Raw genomic sequence first — 24,196 nt, forward strand, 5'->3', positions numbered from 1 at the left:
AGTATGAAGGTATGAATGAGGGAGTAACCTGAGTATGACGGTAGGAACAAGAGAGTAACGAAGGTTATCCTATAACCCTAGTTATGAGTAATAGCGAGCGCTCTGCTCTATTGGAACTATCCCTTTAACCATATTCTATCATGAAAACGTTCACCACGTGTACGCACCTGCCCACCTGCCTGACCACTCCCACATCCGCTCCTATATAAGATAGAATATGGTTAAAGGGATAGTTCCAATAGAGCAGAGCGTAAGCTATAACGAAATATAACCTGAGTATGAAGGTAGGAATGAGGGAGTAACCTGAGTATGAAGGTATGAATGAGGGTGTAACCTGAGTATGAAGGTAGGAACGAGGGAGTAACCTGAGTATGAAGGTAGGGATGAGGGAGTAACCCGAGTATGAAGGTAGGAACAAGAGAGTAACTTGAATATGAAGGTATGAATGAGGGTGTAACCTGAGTATGAAGGTAGGAACGAGGGAGTAACCTGAGTATGAAGGTATGAATGAGGGTGTAACCTGAGTATGAAGGTAGGAACGAGGGAGTAACCTGAGTATGAAGGTATGAATGAGGGTGTAACCTGAGTATGATGGTAGGAACGAGGGAGTAACCCGAGTATGAAGGTAGGAACAAGAGAGTAACTTGAATATGAAGGTATGAATGAGGGAGTAACCAGAGTATGGAGGTAGGAACGAGAGAGTAACCTGAGTATGAAGGTAGGAATGAGAGAGTAACCCGAGTATGAAGGTAGGAACGAGGGAGTAACCTGAGTATGAAGGTAGGAACAAGAGAGTAAACTGAGTAAGAAGGTAGGAACGAGAGTATTGTTAGAAAGCGTGGTTCTTCAGCCTCTAATCAACCCGTCACCTGCTGTTCCGTGACGTCCCTCTGCGTTGTGTTTGTAGTCATAGGTTGATGGCAATCTTACTGGCTGTCACACACTATCACCCCATTGATGTATCCGTAAACAGAAGAATTAACACTGGAAACGTGGTCTCTTTCCTTGATGGTTATGTTTATTTTCATAAACATAGTACTCGTACAAGATGGAACAAATTGAAAGTCTTTGAAAGGTGAAGAAACTAAATTAATAATTCTATCTCTCTTGATGGTTGCGGCCTAGCTACCTAGCCGAAGCCTGTCCTGTTAGCCGGAGCTAGCTATCTGTCCTATTAGCCGAAGCTAGCTTGTTCTCGTGGTCGGGGTTTCCCTTCCCCCTCTCCCCACCCTCGTCCGAAGTCTCCCTATCTATTGCAATGTCGAACTCCCTCCATCGTATGACTATCTCGTTACTCTCTCTCTCTCTCTCTCTCTCTCTCTCTCTCTCTCTCTCTCTCTCTCTCTCTCTGTTTATAGCTGATTTTAGAATGGCTTCAGCATGAAGTTAAATCAACTATCCAGTTTGTTTTATAGTGTAATTTGGCTACTTGAGAGAGAGTGAGAATGAGAGTGAGAGTGAGAGAGAGAGATTCATGTTATGCACGACTTGCGGAGTACGCACGGAGTCCGTTGAGAGAGAAAAAAAACTGTTCTCATTCTCATTCTTATGTTGTGGCAGCAGCAGGGGGGACGACGACGACTTCGTAACCTAGTTACTTTGAAAGTAACTAAGTTACTTTGATAATCAAGTAATCAGTAAAGTAACTAGATTACTTTTTAAAGGAGTAATCAGTAATCAGATTATTTTTACAAGTAATCTGTGGCATCACTGGTTCTGAGTCCCCTCCTCTACTCACTGTAAACACATGACTGTGTGGCACAGCTAGAGCTGCCGCGATAACCGCATTACCGCGGTATCGCTGTTGCATCACGCCCACCGCAGAGTTGGGCTGAATACCGCATCACCGCTGTTTTTTTTAATAATAATAAAGTAGCGCCCAGACGTTGGACTTGCGGCTCTGCAGATATACCCTACTCGGTTCCAAGCGACCCTATTGGGTAGAAGTGGTACCAGAAAAGTCATGTGAAACATTGCAGACCACTGATTGGTCAGAAGAGAGACGCGTCACACGTTGGAGTCTCTGAACAAAAACAGAAAGCCGCCATCTTTACTGCCTCGCTAAGGATGTATTTCATTCAGGATTTGTTTGCGACAGCACCAAGTGTAATAAACAGAAAAGGATGGATTCACTGTGTATTCTGCCTCATTTATTGATGAAACAAAACCGACATCAACCCAATTTACCACCGAGCGGAGAGTTTAGTGTCACAACAAGATCGCTGATGTGTTAAGTTTGTTGTTGTTATTAGCCTAATACTAACGTCAGCAGATATACACAAGAGGTAACGTTAAACCTGGGTTGCTTGGTAGAATAGACACAATGAGGTAACGTTAGCTTTAGCACAATAGACACAACGAGAGTCTGGTTAATGTTGTTATTGATTGATTGATTGAAACTGTGTTAAACTCTGGCTTGCTGCAAGCCCTCGGACATGGCTATGCCCACGGAGCTTTCAGTGTACACAGTGTACCGCCTGCATCCCCACACGGAGACAAACGGAGTAGTACCTGGCTGCAGTGGAAAAGGAACGAAGTACCAGGTACCTAAAGCGGGTCGAGTCGAGTAGGTACTATGCAGTGGAAAAGCGCCATTAGACTAGAGGCAGGCTATATGCTATAAAGAGTAGACTACTAAAAAAAAAAAAATCATTAAATTTTTTTTTTTTTTTGCGCACTTTTTTTTTAACCGCGGCGGTAGGAAATATTTCGCAAATTTGTGCGGTAAGGAAAATATCAATACCGCGGCAGCTCTAGGCACAGCGGAACAACAACACAATCATCAAGTTTGCTGACGACCTCTGCAAACAAGAGGGCCTACCTGGAAGAGGTAGAGGATCTGGCATGGTGGTGTCAGGAGAACAGCCTCTCCCTGAACGTCAGCAAAACAAAAGAGATGATTGTGGAGTTTAGGAGGTCAGGGGCCAGGGACTACAGCCCCCTCAGCATAGACGGGGCACCGGTCGAGAGGGTGAACAGTTTTAAGTATCCGAGGACTTGACATGGACCACACACATCGACAGTGTAGTGAAAAAGGCACGACAACGCCTCTACTTCCTTAGGCGCCTAAGGAAGTTCAAAGTGAGTCAGAAGATCCTCAAGAACTTCTACTCATGCACAATAGAGAGCATCCTGACTGACTATCCCCAGGCTATCAGGATGCTCAATGAACAATAAACAATAACAAACCATCAATACAACCAAAGCACACACATCCACACGCACACACTCACTTTAAATAAACAACACACTGTAGCACCCACTTTACCACATTAGACACTAACACACTTTATATTTATATTTATTGGTAAGGAAATTTGCACATCAATCTCATTCCTTATTGCACCTCATTGCACCTCACCACCACAAGGTGGCACCACAAGCTAAGCTATACCTCACCATTTCTACACTGTACAGTACCTGCACTGTATATACTGTACATAATGTATATAGGTATATTGAAAATGTTTGTCGTTTACACTTGTTTACGTACTGTACTTGACTTTCTATTTTATACTTATATTATACTCATTTTATACTATCTTGTTATTATCTGGCACACTCTCAGGAGCAAAACAGAAAGAAGCATTTCATGCAAAGTATTCTGTATTTCTGTATGACAAAAAAAAAAGGTAACATCACCTCCTGGTTTGGGAATAGCACCGCACAAGACCGTAGCAGACTACAGAGTGGCCCGTTACAACAAGTGTTGCAGGGGCAAGGCTAAGAGGATAATCAAAGACTCTAGTCACCCAAACAACTGCCTCTTTGAACTGGTGCGGTCAGGCAAGCGATACCGGAGTCTCATGACCAGTACAGAGAGACTCAGAAGGAGCTTCTATCACCAGGCCATCGGGATGCTCAACGACAATGACACTATGTAACAACCCATCATCTACACTCACAGCACACACATCCACACTCACTTTAAATAAACACTCACCGTAACACCCACTCTACTCACTTTAGACACTTTAACACACTTTATATTTATTAGCAAAGAGATTGCACTACAATCCATACCTCATTGCACCTTACCCTAAGTTGTACCTCATCCCATTTCTGCATTGTACCTCACTGTTACTCTTTTTTTACTCTGTATTGTATATTGTATATATGTATATTGACTGAACACTTTTTGTTTACGTACTTTTGACTTTTTCCATTTTATACGCTTTATCTATTTTTATCTATTTTTATATAGCACAATCCCAGGAGCTCATACAGAAAAAAGCATTTAATGGAAAAGTATTCTGTATTTTACTATGACAACTAATAAACAAACTTGAAACTTGAACTTGAATATAGGTGTATGCAACATAAAAACAACATTTATGGGGCATTTCACACTATCCATCTGAACTCCCTGTCCCGCTTTGAAGACCCTGACTCTCTCCCTAGGGGGCTGTCTAGCAGCTTAGCCTACATGGTTCACAAACCACATCCACAAGGTTTCCCTCCCACTACACACAGTCGGCTGGTCTCAACGAGGTCCTCACTAGATCACTGAACTGCGGCAGCTCAGGTGACGTCCCGTTCACCCAAGGTGGTCCGCATCAATTTTTTTGCCAATGAAAATGGTACCTTTCACCTCAAGACCTCTACATGCTACAGCAACTTCAAAGCAACTGCAACACAACATCGACAAAGCAACGGTTTTGCAGACACTCTGCCTTTATGCTTCTGCAACATCGATGTGCAGCCTATGCAACATTGTACCCCGGATGTAGTTAGGTTCCCTAGATAGATGAAATTTCCCTTCTCAACCAACCCATTGATAACAAGCAGAAAAAGAAGCATTATTTTTACTTCCGGTCGGGGGATTTCAAAATAAAAGAGCGACGTCTAAAAGCACCGTGTTAACGTTAGATAATGTACAAAATAAACGTATTTCCGGTGCTTTTAGACGGCGCTCTTTTATTTTGAAATCCCCCGACCGGAAGTATTTGTGATGCATTCTGCTTGTGTAACTTTAGGTTAGTTTTAACGTTAGCTAGCACTGACGCCTTTGTGCAAATGCAGGCAGCTACAGGCACTTGAGGTCGAGGAAGAGCTGCTGAATTTAATCGGCAGGAGGAGAGAGAGCTCGTCAAAGCTGGATATATCCCTGTGGCTGTGGTTGTAGGCACGAAAATGCAGCTCGAACTACCTGTTATATTAAATTAATTGATTGCTGTTTAACAACTTGTCCGTGTCCAGTCCTTTCGAACTGCCCCACCGTTCATTGTAAACAATGATGCATGTAATTATATTAACGTTACTGTGTGTTGTTGTAGCTATGTTAATAAATTCTGAATGGCATTGACGTTAGTTGGGTATGATAGAGCATTGAATAGCATCATCAACGCTAGCTGGCTGGCTACAACAATGGAGGATGGTATTCCTCGCTGCGGGACCAATATTATTCTATGACAGCCCCGCCCCCATTCACTACCAACCAATCACTGCTACGCAATATCAACGCAACGGTTGTTTAGATTAGATTTTGGGGAGATGTACGCAACATCCTCGCAACACAGTCTACAAGACCCTCTGCAACAACCGCGTTGAAATCGCGCTGATGTTGTGTTGCAGTTGCTTTGAAGTTGCTGTAGCATGTAGAGGCCTTCAGTGGGAAGGATTCCCGCCACTCACAGCCAACTGGTCTCAATGAGGTCCTCATCCATAATGACATCTGCAGAGTAGAGCTGCCGCGGTATTGATATTTTCCTTACCGCACAAATTTGCGAAATATGTCCTACCGCCGCGGTTATTACCGCACAGTGCGCAAAAAAAAAGAAAAAAAAATTTAATGCATTTTTTTTTTTTGTAGTCTACTCTTTATAGCATATAGCCTGCCTCTAGTCTAATGGCGCTTGGTTGGTGGTTCTCCTGGGCCCAAGGGGACGGCTGGGGGGCGCATGGTGCTCCCACACTCAGCTCCGTGGGCATAGCCATGTCCGAGGGCTTGCAGCAAGCCAGAGTTTAACACAGTTTCAATCAATCAATCAATCAATCAATAACAACATTAACCAGACTCTCGTTGTGTCTATTGTGCTAAAGCTAACGTTACCTCATTGTGTCTATTCTACCAAGCAACCCGGGTTTAACGTTACCTCTCGTGTATATCTGCTGACGTTAGTATTAGGCTAATAACAACAACAAACTTAACACATCAGCGATCTTGTTGTGACACTAAACTCTCCGCTCGGTGGTAAATTGGGTTGATGTCGGTTTTGTTTCATCAATAAATGAGGCAGAATACACAGTGAATCCATCCTTTTCTGTTTATTACACTTGGTGCTGTCGCAAACAAATCCTGAATGAAATACATCCTTAGCGAGGCAGTAAAGATGGCGGCTTTCTGTTTTTGTTCAGAGACTCCAACGTGTGACGCGTCTCTCTTCTGACCAATCAGTGGTCTGCAATGTTTCACATGACTTTTCTGGTACCACTTCTACCCAATAGGGTCGCTTGGAACCGAGTAGGGTATATCTGCAGAGCCGCAAGTCCAACGTCTGGGCGCTACTTTATTATTATAAAAAAAAACAGCAGTGATGCGGTATTCAGCCCAACTCTGCGGTGGGCGTGATGCAACAGCGATACCGCGGTAATGCGGTTATCGCGGCAGCTCTACTGCAGAGTGCTGAGCTCCGATAGCTCTGGTGACATCACATGCACCACAGGTGGTCCATATTCTGATTTTCACCTCAGTGGAGGTTTCTAATAATGATGTTGTGAGCAGTCTCCCCCCACTGAGAAAACACCACCCGCACCCAACTTGAAGGGGACGTGGCCAGTTGGGTTTCCCCACAATCTCCCCCTCCCTTTCCATCTGGGTCCCCTATGGGTGACACTTTCTCTAAACAGACAGCACACAGCGGCACTGACTTATGTCTCATACAACAAATTCATACTGTAGCCAACCAACTTCAGCTTGGCCACTATCTGAATTCAACCCACTATGGCTAGAGAATCCAACATTAGGAGCTTGTTTCACTTGTTCACAGGGATATTGTTCTCCCACTGCATTGAATCTTTTTTGCAAGAAGAATGACGCTTTGCTGATACTTACTACTGAAGCTTAGAATACCAACAACTGGTAATTGGGAAAGCCCTAGGTCACTGTATGCCCTGGGCCCAATGCTCAGTCCATGCACAATGTCCCTTGCCCGCTTAGTGCCTGGTTGAAGCAGAATCTATCAAGACTTTCTACCCTCCTCCCCATTCTGATGAGATGGAAAGGCGTTTATGTGTTGTGTCCTATCCGTGCACTATCCATTTAATTGGAATGCACAAAAGGTTTAGATCCACTCAACGACTGCTTGTGTGTCACGGTGGCCCAGCTAAAGGACATATCCCTCTTCTACACCCTAGCAGGACAGACTCCTGCTGTCGGGATCAGAGCGCAGTCCACTTGTGGAGTAGCTGCCTTGTCTTTCCTTTTAAGGGGGTTTTGGTGGGAGACATCTGTACAGCACTACAGCAGCCTTCCGGTCTTCAAGTGGTCCCTTTATCACCTGTCAGACATGTCTAGGAGCTCTCTCACACGCTGTCCTCAGATCTGGAACCCTCCATCATCATATTACACACTGCAATCCCTTTTGGTCTCTTTTCCCTCAGCCTTTCCTTTGACTCTGTCAGTTTTGGTTGTATAGCTCGTGTGTTTTTACACACAGTGTGCATTACAAGTCAAGTCAAGAGTTTTAATTGTCACGGCATACAGGTATACAATGAAATGCGGCTGGTCTTGCCCGCGACGATGTGCAATACAGTGGTACAACATATAATAGAATCCAATAAAATACAGTGGTACAACATATTAATAGAATCCAATAAAACAGTGCAATAAACAGGTACATGGTGTGCCATCTCGGTATCTGTACATTAGTATTTACAGAGCATATAGGACATGCTAGGTAGCTTTAGTAGTGCAATACACTGTTCCTGATGCTATACTACTTTAAGTGGCCTTTCCTCTGGCCATAAGTGTGCGTGTGTGCGGCATGAGTGTTAAAGTGGCTGCTAGTGTGTGAGCGTGCTCAGCGTGCGTGTCGTGTATGTGCTTGTGTGTGGATAGTTCAGTTTCTGTGTCTCTCAATGTTCATTGTTCAAGGCTCTGATGGCCTGGGGGAAGAAGCTTAGCCTAAGCCTCTCCGTCCTAGTAGCTGGAGTTCGCAGGCGTCTGCCTGACCTCAGCAGCTGGAACAGGCTGTTATTGGGGTGGTGGGGGTCTTTCATTATCCTGCAGGCTCTGGATTTGCACCTCTTGTTGTATAGAGCCTTCAGGGGAGGTAGCGCAATACCCGTGGTACGCTCGGCTGAGCGCACCACTCTCTGTAGGGCCTTCTTGTCCTGTGCCGTGCTGTTCCCATACCAGGCAGTGATGTTTCCGGTCAAGATGCTCTCTACAGCTCCTGAGTAGAAGGACTGGAGTATCTTCCCCGATACTCTGAACTTCCTTAACTGTCTCAGGTGGTAGAGGCGCTGCTTCGCTTTCTTTACTACTGTGTCTATGTGTGTTGACCATGTCAGGTCCTCTGAGATGTGGACCCCCAGGTACTTGAAGCTGCTCACCCTGTCCACGGTAGCCCCGTTAATCGTCAGTGGTGTGTGTGTCTCCTGCTGTCCTCTCCTATAATCCACGATCAGCTCCTTGGTTTTACCAATATTCAGGAGCAGGCTGTTGTCCTGGCACCAACGTTCCAGTACCTCAACCTCCTCTCGGTAGGCCTTCTCGTCGTTGTCCGAGATCAGCCCCACCACCACCGTGTCGTCGGCGAACTTCACAATGGAGTTGGAGCTGAACTTGGCCGCACAGTCGTGTGTGTAGAGTCAGTACAGCAGGGGGCTTAGAACACAGCCCTGGGGGGACCCGATGCTCAGGGTGATGGTGTTGGAGGTCTGACCCCCCACCCTGACCGCCTGGGGTCTTTCACTCAGAAAGTCCAGTACCCAGGCGCTCAGGGCGGAGCTCAGGCCTAGCTCGATCAGCTTGTCCACCAGTCTGGTGGGGACTATGGTGTTGAACGCTGAGCTGTAGTCAATGAACAACAGTCTCACATAGCCCCCCTTCTGACGGTCAAGGTGGGAGAGAGTGCTGTGCAGTACCTGGGAGACCGCGTCATCAGTGGACCTGTTTGTCCTGTATGCAAATTGCATAGGGTCCATATCACTGGGGAGAGAGGCACAAATGTGGTCCTTGACCAGCCTCTCGAAACATTTCATGACCACAGAGGTGAGTGCCACCGGTCTGTAATCATTTGGACATGTTGGGGAGGGTTTCTTCGGTACAGGGATGATGGTAGACATCTTGAAGCAGGCAGGGACTACTGACTCCGCCAGGGATTGATTAAATATGGCGGTGAACACCGGGGCAAGCTGGTTTGCACAGGACTTAAGTATGCGTCCTGTTATACCATCTGGGCCTGCAGCCTTCCTGGTGTTCACCTGCATAAATGCTCTTCTCACACTGTGTTCCGACAACAAGAGAGCGCCCCCGCCCCCCCGCGGTTGCCCCCCCCCCCCCCCCCCTCCACAACAGCCGGTGCGCCAGTGACGTCACTAGCCAGAGGGCTAGCGGCGACACTGTCTACACCGAACCGAGCGTAGAAGGAGTTGAGTTTGTCCGCTAGAGAGTACAGTAATATAGCTCTGTGCACATTCCTTCCAAATGTGGCAGGGTTTGAGTTTTCTATCCATTTAATTGGTCAACAGAGGCCAACAGGGGGTACATCAGGGCTACATGCTCACTTTACCCTATAGTCCAATAGGCAAAGCAATTTCAGATATTGAAGAAGTGTTTTTAGTTTTTAGTCAACACCGGAACATTTGGTGGGTTTCGGCTGTCCTGACTGTGGTGGGAAGTTCGTTCCACCATTGTGGAGCAAGGACCAACAATAGCCTGCTTCTCTTTGATGACCTCCCCAGAGCTTGGATAGGAGTGGGTCTGAGGTGGCCAGAAGATGCAGAGCGTAGGGGTCTTGAGGGTGTGTAGTTAGAGACCATTGAGTGGAGGTAGGAGGGAGCAGTTCCCTTCGCTACACAATATGCCAGATCAAGGACCTTGAAGCAGATTTGTGCGACAATGGGAAGCCAGTGCAGCTCTCTAAGAAGTGGGGTAACATGGGCTGACTTTGGTAGGTTGGAGATCAGGCGAGCCGCTGCGTTCTGTATGAGTTGAAGAGGCTTGGTGGCGGTAGCCGGTAACCAGCTAACAGTGCATTGCAGTAGTCGAGGTGAGACATGACTGTTGATTGCAGTAGTCGAGGTGAGACATGACTGTTGATTGCAGTAGTCGAGGTGAGACATGACTGTTGATTGCAGTAGTCGAGGTGAGACATGACTGTTGATTGCAGTAGTTGAGGTGAGACATGACTGTTGATTGCAGTAGTCGAGGTGAGACATGACTGTTGATTGCAGTAGTCAAGGTGAGACATGACTGTTGATTGCAGTAGTCAAGGTGAGACATGACTGTTGATTGCAGGAGGAGTTGGGTGGCTTCTTTTGTCAGGAAGGGGTGGATTCTTCTGACGTTACTCAGGAAGAATCTGCAGGTATTATACCAACATTCATGCTTTTATGCAGTTTTCTGCCCATTCAATTATTTTTATAACAACATCCAAGGTCTTAGGTTGCTGATGCTGCACTGCACAGCTGACGTTGATTCTGATTGAGAGGGAGGAATGCTGTTGCAAATGCTCTTCCTACTGCACCAACCTGTGCACCAACTTGACTCAACTTCAGAACTCGAAAATACATCAATCAAGTCCACAAGGACTGATCTTCATAGCCTGGTCACACCCAGCCTTCAATTAACGTTAATAACGTCCGGTTCCGTTATTAACGTTAATTGAAGGCTGGGTGTGACCAAGCTGAACTAAGCTTGCTTCCGGGTTGCAAATGTATTTAACTTTTGTTTGCTAGGTAAAAGTAAAATAATTTTCAACTTTATGACCTGTGAATTCACATGACTCTCAGATGCTCAAGCAATGTGACAGCAGCACAGCTCCTAAGAGGATTTCAACTGTTGAGCAGGGGATGTGATTGGCTGAAATCTAGGCAGCATTATATCATGTACAGCTTGTTACTTTTTTGGCCCAGCATGTGAGGAATACTTGGCGCAGCCAAATGTTGGTGTGAACAAGCCATTATGCTGCCTACCATAATTACTTTAATACCTTAATTGGCACATTGCCATCAGGTGTGGGTGAAATACATGTATTAAACTCGTCTGTTGTGATCAAGCTTTGACATATACTGACATTCTCCCTTTGAATGGATTCAATCCCTTGATACCTTCGAAAGATTGAAACCCTCCAATTTGAGGGTTATTCTAGGCCAAATTAAGTTTATATTAATCTATCTCCGTCAGCGGGTAGAGCATTGGACTCTGTGCTGAACAAAGTGAAACAATGTGGTAATCTGGGACTCCATACTTACTAGGGATGGGTACCTTTCACATTTGAACCGATACGGTACCGGTACCTGTGAATCGATACCGGTACCCAACGGTACCTTTTTTCTGTACTTTAGTCTCAAGAATTTTTATTTACCTACCTCAGTTGTGAAAAAAAAATCCAAACTTCAAATAACTACAATTTCGACAGTTTTCGGCTTGCCATTGCTCCGACTGCTTTGTTGTTGAATCAAGTCAAATCCTAGGTAAGCATATATTGTGCGTGTGAACGTTGACATGAAAAGAAAAAAGGTAAAAAAAATTAAAAAAATTAAAATTGGTATCTCACTTGAATCGAGTCGGTAGTACCGACGTGTTTCGGTTCGGTACCTCAAAAGTACAGAATTCGGTACCCATCCCTAATACTTACACACAACTCTATGATTCATGTGTGTGTCCTGTGTCTGACTATGATTCTGGTGTTGTGAATATCTAAGGTGCAACACTGTGCATCACAGAACTATTGGATAGAATAGAATATAATAGAAATAGTTTAATTATCCAGAGGGAAATTTGACACTACAAATCGCTCACATTAAACATTTAGACAGAACAAAGTCACGAATAAGAATAACAAAACAAATTGCCTAAGAATAAGAATAGAATAAAATATACAGTAAAAAATATACAGAAGTCTACAGTAAGTGTAATATTGAACAGTGTTGTTTTAAAAGTAAAAGTCCAGGAAGATGGTAACTGTCACCCTGTGCTCAGTGATGCAGTGAGGCACAGTGATGCATTGTAAAGTCTGATGGCTGTCGGAATGAAGGACTTCCTGTGCCGTTCAGTGCTACATTTAAGGAGTGTTAGCCTAGCACTGCACATGCTCCTCCTGTCAGCCAAGTCTGTGTATAGTGGGTGGAAGGGGTTTTCCCTGATGGCCTGGAGCTTAGCAATATCCTTTTTGAGAATCCATAAACTTACTTCAGTTTTGGCCATTACTAGTGGATATATGGGATGGTAACCTCCAAACATAAATCTCAAATGTTTCAGCATTCATTTTCCAGAACCGATTATTGTGTGATATTCAGGAGATTGTACAAAGAAAAATGGTTTGTTGATATATTGTATCAAATTAAAATGACAAACTTATTGTCTCATAATGAAAGGTTACAGTGCAGAAACTTATGTTAAGTATAATTTAAACAAAAGATGATCCTTTGCACAATCGTAGCGGGCATGGCCAACCGCATTTCACTGTATGCCCTGGTATGTATGTGATAAATAAACTATTGAATCCTGAATCTTGAATGTGCACAGATTCGGTCAGGGACATTACTACTAGCCCTAGGGACCGGCAGATTTAATGCCACCCCAGAGGAGGACAGACTTTGTTTGGTGAGATGACATTGAGAATGAGGTTAATTTACATTTACATTTTGTCATTTAGCTGATGCTTTTATCCAAAGCGACTTACAAGTTTTGTACAACAAGACAGCAGGAAGGGTACAACTCTATCAGCTGAGTAACAATGTTCATCAAAGTGTTGAGTGCTATAGTGTTGGTTAGTATATTAGGACAAGTGCATGACAGTAAGGTTAGTTAGGGTTAGATATTTATTTATTTAAAAAATTTCAGATAATGATTGAAGAAGTGCGTCTTTAGTCGACGGCGAAAGATTGGACGGGTTTCGGCTGTCCTAACTGTGGTGGGAACTTCGTTCCACCATTGTGGGGCAAGGACCGAGAATAGGCGACTTATCTTTGATGACCCTCCCGGAGCTTGGATAGGAGTAGGTCTGAGGCGGCCAGAGGATGCAGAGCATAGGGGTCTTGAGGGTGTGTAGTTAGAGACCATTGAGGTAGGCGGGAGCCGTTCCCTTCGCCGCACGATATATATGCCAGGTCGAGGGCCTTGAAGCGGAGCCAGTGCAGGTCCCTGAGAAGTGGGGTGACATGGGCTGACTTCGGTAGGTTTGAGATCAGGCGGGCCTCTGCGTTCTGAATGAGTTGAAGGGGCTTGGTGGCAGTGGTCGGAAGGCCAGCAAGCAGTGCGTTGCAGTAGTCGAGGCGGGAGATGACTGTTGATTGGACGAGGAGTTGGGTGGCTTTTCTTTTTTTTTTTTGTATTTTTTTTTTTTTTATAATTTTTTAAACAAACACATAGACAAACATGACAACACACGATAAGATATACAAGCATTAGTTGTCAGTGCACATCCAATGAAATCACATTTTAGTTAATTGTCTTATATAGGATATACCCTTAATACCTGTTATCTAAAAACCTACACACAGGGACCTGGGCTTGAACTATGACCTCTGCCAGTGGGTCTTGGACTTCCTGACGGGCAGACCCCAGGTGGTAAGAGCCGGCAACTGCACCTCCTCATCCATCACGCTCAACATAGGGGCCCCCCAGGGCTGTGTTCTGAGCCCCCTCCTCTACTCCCTGTACACACATGACTGCGTAGCACAGCGGAACAACAACACCATCATCAAATTTGCTGATGACACAGTAGTGGTGGGCCTGATCTCTGCCAACGACGAAAGGGCCTACCTGGAAGAGGTAGAGAACCTGTCACAGTGGTGTCAGGAGAACTGCCTCTCCCTGAACGTCAGCAAAACAAAAGAGATGATTGTGGACTTCAGGAGGTCGGGGGTCAAGGACTACAGCCCCCTCAGCATCGACGGGGCACCGGTTGAGAGAGTGAACAGTTTCAAGTACCTCGGAGCCCACATATCCGAGGACTTGACATGGACCACACACATTGACAGTGTTGTGAAGAAGGCACGACAACGCCTCTACTTCCTCAGGCGCCTAAGGAAGTTCCAAGTCAGTCAGAAGATCCTTAGGAACTTCTACTCATGTACAATAGAGAGCATCCTGACCGGCAACATCACCTCCTGGTTTGGGAATAGCACTGCACAAGACCGTAGCAGACTACAAAGAGTGACACGTTCAGCCGAACGCACAATTGGAGGGGGGCTTCCCACCCTCCAGAACATTTACAACAAGCGGTGCAAGGGGAAGGCTAAGAGAATTATTAAGGACTCGAGCCACCCGAACAACTGCCTCTTTGAACTGCTGCGGTCAGGCAAGCGATACCGGAGTCTTAAGGCGAGCACAGAAAGACTCAGAAGAAGCTTCTATCCCCAGGCCATCAGGCTGCTAAACGAACAATAATCACTATGCAACAACCATCAAATGCACACAGCACACACACCCACACGCACACACTCACTCAAACAAACAACACACTGCAGCACCCACTCTCCACACTTTAGATCACACAAACACACTTACACTTTATATTTATTGATAAAGGATTTGCACTACAACTCGTACACCTACTGTGAATTGTACCTAAATTGCACCTCGTCCCATTTCTCCATTTCTGCCTTGCACTATATAGTATTGTATATTAGTACACTGCACAGTATTGTATATTGTATGGTAACTACGTCTATTCTGCATCGAACATTGTACATGTCTAAACTGAACACTGTGACCTCATTTTTTTTACTTCTAATTTTACTATGTTATTTTATTTCATACTTATCTTGTCTTGCACAGTCTCTGGAGCGCAACAGTAAGAAGCATTTTGTATAAAAGTATTCTGTACTTCTGTATGACAACTATTAAAGAAACTTGAAACTTGAAACTTGAAACATATGCTCCAGCTCGTATCCCCCCCTTCCGGACCCCCCATTGGATAATCCATCCATTTTCCCTCGCTCCTAACCAGACATTACCATTATATGCTAGCTTTTATTTTCTCCACCACTTCTAACCACAATGTCATTTTGGATTCATTGAGACCCAAAATTCTTGCTGTAGATATTTCTTGATAGATCACATCGAGATATGTAATAATCCAGACCTTTCGGCAAATTTTTTCCGGTTGGAACCATCGTGATGCTATCAGCTTTTTAGCCACTGTGATACCCGATAAAACCAATCTCTTTAGCTGTGGATGTACTGCACACTCAAAAACATCATTCAGCAGTAGTACAGAGGGGTGTACAGGTATATTCCAAGTTAAGAGATTTGATAGTTGCTGGGTCACCTCTTTCCAGAATATCTTAACTGGAGGGCAGTCCCAGTACATGTGCATAAATGTCCCCTCGTCCCCATTTGTACATAAGGAGCATTTGGAGTCTTGTATAAGACCCATTTTTTTCAGTCTTATAGGAGTCAAGTATGTCCTGTGAATATAGTTAAGATTGATTTGTTGATGGTCCGGGTTCCTTGATGTGAATCGAATATTTGCCCAGGCTTCTTGCCAATCAAAATCACTTTCCAGGTCTGGTATATCCCTCCTCCAGACGGAGTCTAGGTGGAGGGTTTCATATGAGGACGTTAGTAATTGATGATAAAAATCTGAAACAAAACCTCTTGATGTCTCTCTTTCATAGAAGAATTTGTGGTATCTGTGGTGTACAATTGGTATATTTAATGGAACACCGTGAGCCTTCAAACATGCCAATAACTGAGCGTAAAAGTAATATGTGGACTTGGTGAGATTACATTTTTTGCGTATTTCATTGAAACTACAAAAACCCTGTTTATTGAAGACGTCTCCTAATGAGTGTATGCCTTGCTTTTCCCATCTAGGGAATCTTATAGGTTGTTTTCCTATCCAGAGTGCATTGTTATTGAATAAGGGAGTATGATTATGCCATTTATGTAGGGTAGAATATTTTTTTTGTGTTTCGCGCCATATCCGGATCGCATGAGTGATTATGGGGCCAAATTTCCGTTCGCATTGCTTAATTGGTAATTTGGTGAATACTATGCCCTTCAGCTTATGTGGAGCTACTATATTTTCTTCTAAATTTCTCCAGGATACTAATGCTTGGGGATCAAACCATGTTGTTAGTGGTCTTAAAGTGTACGCCTTAAAGTAGTGGTAGAAATCTGGAAATGCCATACCTCCGTCTGCTTTGTTTCTCTGTGCGGTGGATCTTTTTATACGTGGTGGTTTGTTATTCCAAATAAATTTGTATGTGGAGGAGTGTAATTCTTTCCAGTAACCCTTTGGAGGGGGTAACGGTAGCATTGAGCTGAAGAAGTTGATTCTAGGTAGGACGTCCATCTTGATTATTGATATACGTGCCTGTACTGAGTTTTTAAGTTTCGACCACCTGACAAGGTCGTATTTGATTTTGTTTTGGATTTTTATGTAATTGTGCTTCACCGTTTGGCTTATGGTGGGGAATATCTCAACTCCCAAACATCTAAATTGTTTTACCATCTGTATCTCTTTTGGGAGGGTTATATTTCTTTTTGCAGGGGCGTTAAGTGGGAGGAAGGCCGACTTCGGCCAATTTATCCTAAATCCCGATAGATCTCCAAAGTCCTCAATTAGTTTATATGCGGACGACGTAATACTGTTCATGCAAAACCCCAACACAGCATTGCCTCATCTTCTCAAGCTGATTGTGGCTTTAGTTGTTTAGTTGTTTTACTGTCCTGTCTACGAGGATGTAGTACTTTTTAGTAGTGATTCTCTTGAGCGGGATGAATATGAAACAAGCTGTGCTTCAGGAAGGGAACCTTTTTGTAGAAGATTTATTCGCCAAGCTTGAGAGAAAAGGCAGAATACTTGGGGCAGAAGACCGAGCTGTGATGTGTTTATTTAGATTAAATGTAATGTGTAATGTAATAATGGAACACTGCAACAGTATTTTTGGTGTCTTATAAACCCATGAGGGTTGGGCACTTTGTGTGCATGACACAAACATAAAATTATCAATCAATCAATCAATCAACCAACCAACCAATCAACCAATCAATTATATGAGGTTGTTTCATTTAGAGTAGAGCTCAGTCAGTACTGATTACCAGGCTGCGTGTCAACAAAACATTTAAAAAAAAAAATTTAACACATGGACTTCAGCTCATTCGATATTTGGGGCGACAGTGGCTCTCAATAACAATAACTTTCAAACCAACATGTGTACAACAGTTTTGGAATAAATATGTGTGAAATGTATGCATAATAAATCCACATTGTTCTAACAGTTAACAAGCTGCAACAGAACAGTGGATGCAGTCAAGACACTAATATCAAAGTAAGCTATAAATCCGAGGCTACTCTTCATACCTCAAAGGCGATGATGAAGCCCAGTCTGACAGCCAGGAGCTCCCAGTAAACCAGTGTGTAGTTTCCATTGTTGTCTCTGAAGGCTTTATACCTGAAACAGATATACAGCTACAGCTGAACATACAGGGATGGATGAGTATTACATGCAGTAGCATCTGGTGCCAGGTCTTTAGAGGACTGCTGCCCTCTGTTGGTCAATTCTATGAACCTCAAACAGACTTTCCCTACAATCATTCAACAGTGGTAGACTCAGATTTACTGTAAAATGCCTACCCATTGGATCAAATAGTAGGTACAATTCAACATCAACACCCTAGAGTGTAGCTATATGGGAGGGAGGTTTGGCTCACTAGGCAAGTTTGGAACTGGAAGTTTGGAACTGGACAACTGAATGAAAAATAAATAGTGTAGTGAGGAGGACAATCAATCAATCAATCAATCAATCAAATGTATTTGTATAGCACATTTAGACATGACACTTGTCAACCAAAGTAAGTCGCATAGCAAAAAAAAAGAAAAAAAAGTGCTCCTAAAATATAAAATAAACAGAAAGTATAAACAACCAACGGACAGACATATAAACAGAACAATGTGTCAAAACAAACAAGGCAAGAGTCAGAGTGAGTCAGGGAAGGCTAGGGAGTATAGATGAGTTTTGAGTTTATATTTAAAAGACTCGATTGGATTGATTGATTGAAAAGTTTATTAACAGATTGCAGAATGGGTACAGTACAGTACAGCTCAAAACATACAATTGTTAAGGGGATGCAGACCAGAGAAAGACTTTCGTCTTGTTTACATCAGGGTCCCCCATTTTCAATTCATCATAACATATATGACATACATGACATACAGATAGACAGTACTGCTACATCTATACATTTATGACATATCAGATTTGCATGACATATCAGATTTGCAAATACAGTACTGTTTGTGATACAAAAAGTGTCCAGAAAAAGAGTGTATATACATTTGACGTAGAAACTGTACATTGGAGGAGGTTGGGTGGGTGGGCTGGGGTTGGGTGGGTGGGCGGGGGCTGTACATTGGAGGTTGGGGGGGGGGTGACACTGTACACTGTACTTGGTCATTTACTGTACAACTGGGTTAGGACATTTGTAGGGGCCAGTTTTGAATTGCAGTCTCCCATAGATGTTCTTTCAGAGTGTTTTTGAAAGTGGGTAGTGATTTACATTCCTTTACAACTTTGGGTAGGGCGTTCCACATTGATGTGGCATAATTGCAAAACGTGTTTAGTCCCTTGTTTGAGCCGAATCTGGGTTTAACATGATTTGTGGAGCTCCCTCTGGTGTTGTGATCGTGGTATTCACTGACCTTTGGGAAGTATTTTGACATGTACATGGGTACCTTGGTCGCGTAGTGTATCTTGTAGACCAGGCCCATTGCAAGTTGCTGTACTCTGTCTACTGTACTCTGTCTACTCTAAGCCATCCTAGGTTGTCAAAGTGGGCAGGGGTGAGGTGGGTTCTAGGAGTCAGGTCAAGCAGTAGTCTGACTAGCTTGTTTTGAGATGTTTGTAATTTGTTTTTTAGTGCCTTTGAGGTGCTTTGGTACCATGAGGTGCAAGCATAGTCGTAGTACCCTTGAATGAGTGCTCCTGCCAGAGTCTTCAGGGTATTCTTGTTTACTAGGGAGGAGATCCGGTACAAGAATCGAGTTCGTCGGTTGACTTTTTTTTATTACATTGGATGCCATTTTGTCACAGGAAAGATTAGCCTCTAGGATGGAACCCAGGTAGGTAATTTCATCTTTCCTTGTGACAATATTGTCACCCACTGTAACCGAGAAGCCGTCGGTCTCGAGTGTATTGCTCTGGTAGTCTACAGTATAGTGTAGTGAGGAGGACAGTGTATTGCTCTGGTAGTCTACAGCAGGGGTTCCCAAAGTGGGGGTCGCGACCCTCCGCCGCCAGATGATTTCCAAAAAAAATTATAAAAGAAAATACAATTATTTTTTTTTGCAGTCAGGCCACTGAACTTAGAAGCAGGCCAGGCCAGTGTTTCTAGTTGCAGCAGCCCAATAGTTAGATAACCTAGGTGGGGAACAACCAGGAGATCACTGCAACTCACACAAGTTGGAGAACTATTTCTCTCTCTCTCTTGCTCTCACACACACACACAAAGGGAGCCGCATGTGATTGGTGGAGGCGGGACCCTTACAAAAAACTGTTGTTGCTAATCATTGACACATGCTAGCCTGTAATAATCCCCCCCAGAAAAATCTACTTTGCATTTGATATATTGCAAATATATGCCATCACACACACTGGCATTTAAAGGGTTAGAATTATAAAATGAATATGTGGTGTTATGATCAGGGCTGAAGTTGAATAAAATATTGTATTATTTTCAATCTGACATTACAAAAAAACAGAAAATCCATCAAAATCAGTGTTGTTGCTAATCATACATATGCTAGCCTGTTTTTTAACAATCATTTGTGATGCCATCACAAACACTGGCATTTAAAGGGTACAAATAAAAAAATGCCTGCACCAGAATGCAGGAATGAAGTCTTTGTAACAAGAAATTTCCTGGTGGGGGACCCCCAGACCCCCTGCTTAAAAAGTGGCCTGACTGGGGCTATATTTTGCACTATATTTCCTGGACTGAATGATTTCCCCAGTCCGGCCCTGGTTAAAAGCCTCCAATGCTTATTAGTGTGTGTGCGTTTGAACGTGTGCATGTTTCAACCATACATTTCCATTTATTAAAAATAATAATATATATATATATATATTTTTTTTACCTCCTATAATAGTGGGGGTCGCGGCTCTCTGACACCTTTATTTGGGGGTCGCGGCCTGAAAAGTTTGGGAACCCCTGGTCTACAGTATAATGTAGTGAGGACGAGGACAGTGTATTGCTCTGGTAGTCTACAGTATAGTGTAGTGAGGAGGACAGTGTATTGCTCTAGTAGTCTACAGTATAGTGTAGTGAGGAGGACAGTGTATTGCTCTGGTAGTCTACAGTATAGTGTAGTGAGGAGGACAGTGTATTGCTCTAGTAGTCTACAGTATAGTGTAGTGAGGAGGACAGTGTATTGCTCTAGTAGTCTATAGTGTAGTGAGGAGGACAGTGTATTGCTCTGGTAGTCTACAGTATAGTGTAGTGAGGAGGACAGTGTATTGCTCTAGTAGTCTATAGTGTAGTGAGGAGGACAGTGTATTGCTCTGGTAGTCTACAGTATAGTGTAGTGAGAAGGACAGTGTATTGCTCTGGTAGTCTACAGTCTTCTTCTTAAAGGTGCTACAGATAACATTCAACCACTAGATGTCATGACACTAGGGAGGGGAACACAACATGTAAACAACAACATTCATTTTGGACCCGCCAACATTTTCTAAATAATACATTCATGACTCAATAATATATTTTGGGAAAAAGCAATACGCACCTTTCTAAAAGCTATATATATAAATATATATATCCACAGAGCTTTTAGAAAGGTGCGTATTGCTTTATATATCCACAGAGCTTTTAGAAAGGTGCGTATTGCTTTTTCCCAAAATATATTATTGAGTCATGAATGTATTATTTAGAAAATGTTGGCGGGGACTTCCGGTTTGACCGCGGAAGAACATGGCTGCTTAACTCGCGAGCTCCCCGACAGCAAAATGACTTAGCCCCGGAAAACATTTATTAACAACACCAGGGTACATATTTAATAGGGATGAAAAAAGGGGCTATCACGAGACGTATGGCGCACACGATTCCAACTGAAAAGGACGACGGAATGGCAGAGAATGAAGACGTAACGGGAGAAAAAGATGGCGACGATGATTGTGAACAAGAAGCCACGCTGCTGAACATATTCAACGAGCTCAAAGACTTCAGAAAAGACAATGAGCGTCAATTTCGGGAGATAAGAAATGACATGAATAAAATGAACGACAGGCTCGATGAAACTGAGGGGAGAATCGGAGAAAATGAAAACGTGCTTGGTGCGGCGACGGCTCTAATAAAAAAGCTAATGCCGACGTGGAGGCTAAGCTACTCGACCAGGAGGGCAGGACGAGGAGAGAGAACCTGCGGGTGTATGGTATCCCGGAGGAAAAAGAGGGGAAAGACATGCATGGATTTCTAGACGGCTTGTTTAAAGATGCCCTCGGTCTGCCTCATGACATGGACCTTTGTATCGAAAGAGCACACCGGGCACTGGCCCCGAGGCCTAACAACCCACAGCTGAAGCCACGGTCAATCGTGGTTAAGTTTGGGAGTTACAAAATGAAGGAAGAGATAATACGCCGAACATGGCAGAAGAAGAACGTCTCATGTGGCAACGATCGCTTCTATGTCGACCATGACTTCCCCACCGAAATACTGAAGAAGCGAGGAGAATATGCCGAGGCCAAGAGAATAATGAAGGAGAAGAATCTCAAGTTCCAGACACCGTATCCAGCGAAGATGAGGGTATTCTACGAAGATGGCACCCGCCTGTACCAGAGCGCGGCGGAGGCGACGGCGGATATGGCAAAGCGTGGATTCAAGATCACCGTGGTGAACCCGACTACCGACCCGGACCGAGAGGAGATAATGCGGCTGTCTACCTGGCAGACAATGGGAGGAAAACGGGGACCGGGGGACGACATGCAGACGACGGGGACTGAGCGCCCCACACAGCAGGGCAATGGTCATCACGGATACCGGGAGAAACTGCAGGGATTCAGACGGGGACAGTCGGAGGCGGACAATTGAGATAAAGTTCATGAAACGCATGAATACAGATAAGTCACGGGGGCATCGTCATAGAGTAAATAACATCAAAAAATGTCAATATGTATATAGAAAAAAAAAAAAAAAAAAAAAAAGTGATTAGAAAAGAGAAAGAAAAATAATAAAAAAAAAAAAAAGAAAAGAAAAAGACGTGAAATGAAAATAGAGGGCAATGGTTAGAAGAATATAATAAAAGTATGGGAGGGGAAATATCCCAGATGGATACAGGAAAAATATAACGAAATGAACCACAGGCCATCATGGCTATGTCATAGAAGTTACAATGTACCAAGATATATCTGAAAGATATACAAATGTTAATGCTTGGAAACGTTACCGTTTTGTCAAGTTCAGTTGAATTGATCGCACTGTATATAGATTACAGTGTGAGCCATACGTTACGTCAGGGTTTACAAGATAATAGGGGCACAGTTTTGGGCAATCTGCCTCGTGCTGTATGCACTCCTCTGTTAGTCGAGGGGGATCAAGGTGCATGGGTGAGTATCGATTTCACCCTCGGTACGACTGTTCTATCTGGGGTCATATCGAACGTAGCTTGGGTAAATGTGGGGGGGGGAAGTGTATTTATGTTTTTATATGTTCTTTTTTATTTCATTGTATGCTATACTACTGTATATATATCTTCACACTCTCAGGCACTAGACTACGTCATGGATTGCACAGGGGATATGCACTACGAGAAATATGGGGCTGATTAAAATAATATCGTGGAATATAGACGGATGTCATCATCCCATTAAGAGAAAGAAGATATTGACGTTCTTGAAACAAAAAAAGGCAGATATTGCACTAATTCAGGAATCCCACCTGGATGAAGAAGAGTCGGCCAAGCTTAAAAGGGATTGGGTGGGACAAATATACTATAGCACGTTCTCTTCTAGGAAGAGGGGGGTGGCAATATTGGTGAGAAAAAACTTAGACCTAAAGGTACACAATAGTTTCTCACATGATGAGGGAAGATGGGTTATACTGGATGCTGATTTAGAGGGACAGAGGACTACTTTAGCTAATATATATGCGCCCAACGGGTCGTCCTCAGACTTTTTCCATGAGGTATGTGAGGTGATCAGGAAAATAGGGAATAGCAACGTAATCATAGGGGGGGACTTCAACTTGGTTGGAAACACCTTGATAGACAGATCATACCAACCCAAAACCGCTGACAACACAGGGAGACTGGCGGTTGGTGTTCTGATAGAGGAATTGGGTCTAGTGGATGTTTGGAGGGTTATGAACCCACAAGAAAGAGACTACACGTTTTACTCTCACCCACATTCCTCATACTCTAGAATAGATTATTTCCTGATCTCTAGCGCACTTGTAGAACAGGTTGCAAGTACCGGGATAGGGAACATTGTAATATCTGACCATGCTCCGGTTGATTTAGTGATCACATCCATGGAAGAAGGGCAACAATCTCGGAGATGGCGATTCAATAACCTAATGTTAAATGATGAAGGATCGTGTACATACATTAGAACTATATTTAAGGAATTTTGGGAACTTAATGAAGGGTCAATAGATGATAGTGGCATAATGTGGGACACATGTAAAGCTTACATGAGAGGACGACTCATACAATACGGTGCGATACTAAAAAGGGCGGAGAAACAAAAAATGACAATGTTAGATGAGGAAATTAAAATACTTTCGAAACAGCACAGCCAAAGACCAGACCCAGAAACGTGGAGGAACCTAAGCAAATCCAAATACGAATTGAACAACATATATCAAAAGAAGGCTGAATATGCGTTATTTAGGACCAACCAAAAATATTATGAACAAGGGGAGAGAGCGGGTAAAATATTAGCGAATCGGGTTAAACAAATGCATAATCAGAATATTATATCCTCGATTCGTAATAAAGATGACAAGATTATTACAGACAAAAAGGAAATTAATAATGTCTTCAGGTGCTTCTACCAGGACTTATATACCCCACAGAAGGCG

General features: G+C 43.6%; 1 protein-coding gene across 1 annotated transcript in view; it reads right to left on the reverse strand.

Annotated features, from left to right (window-relative positions):
- The window catches only part of ano11 (anoctamin 11), a gene marked incomplete at both ends in the record, with an annotated part of 106,976 nt that overhangs the window by 36,096 nt on the left and 46,684 nt on the right, over positions 1-24,196 (reverse strand). Inside the window, one exon of the mRNA XM_084333452.1 lies at positions 17,487-17,577. Within this exon, the coding sequence (XP_084189578.1) occupies positions 17,487-17,577 (91 nt within the window). The remainder of the gene's footprint in view (positions 1-17,486; positions 17,578-24,196) is intronic.

The sequence above is a fragment of the Notolepis coatsorum genome (genome assembly GCF_963971535.1).
Source record: "Notolepis coatsorum genome assembly, chromosome: 17".
Classification (NCBI taxonomy): domain Eukaryota; kingdom Metazoa; phylum Chordata; class Actinopteri; order Aulopiformes; family Paralepididae; genus Notolepis; species Notolepis coatsorum.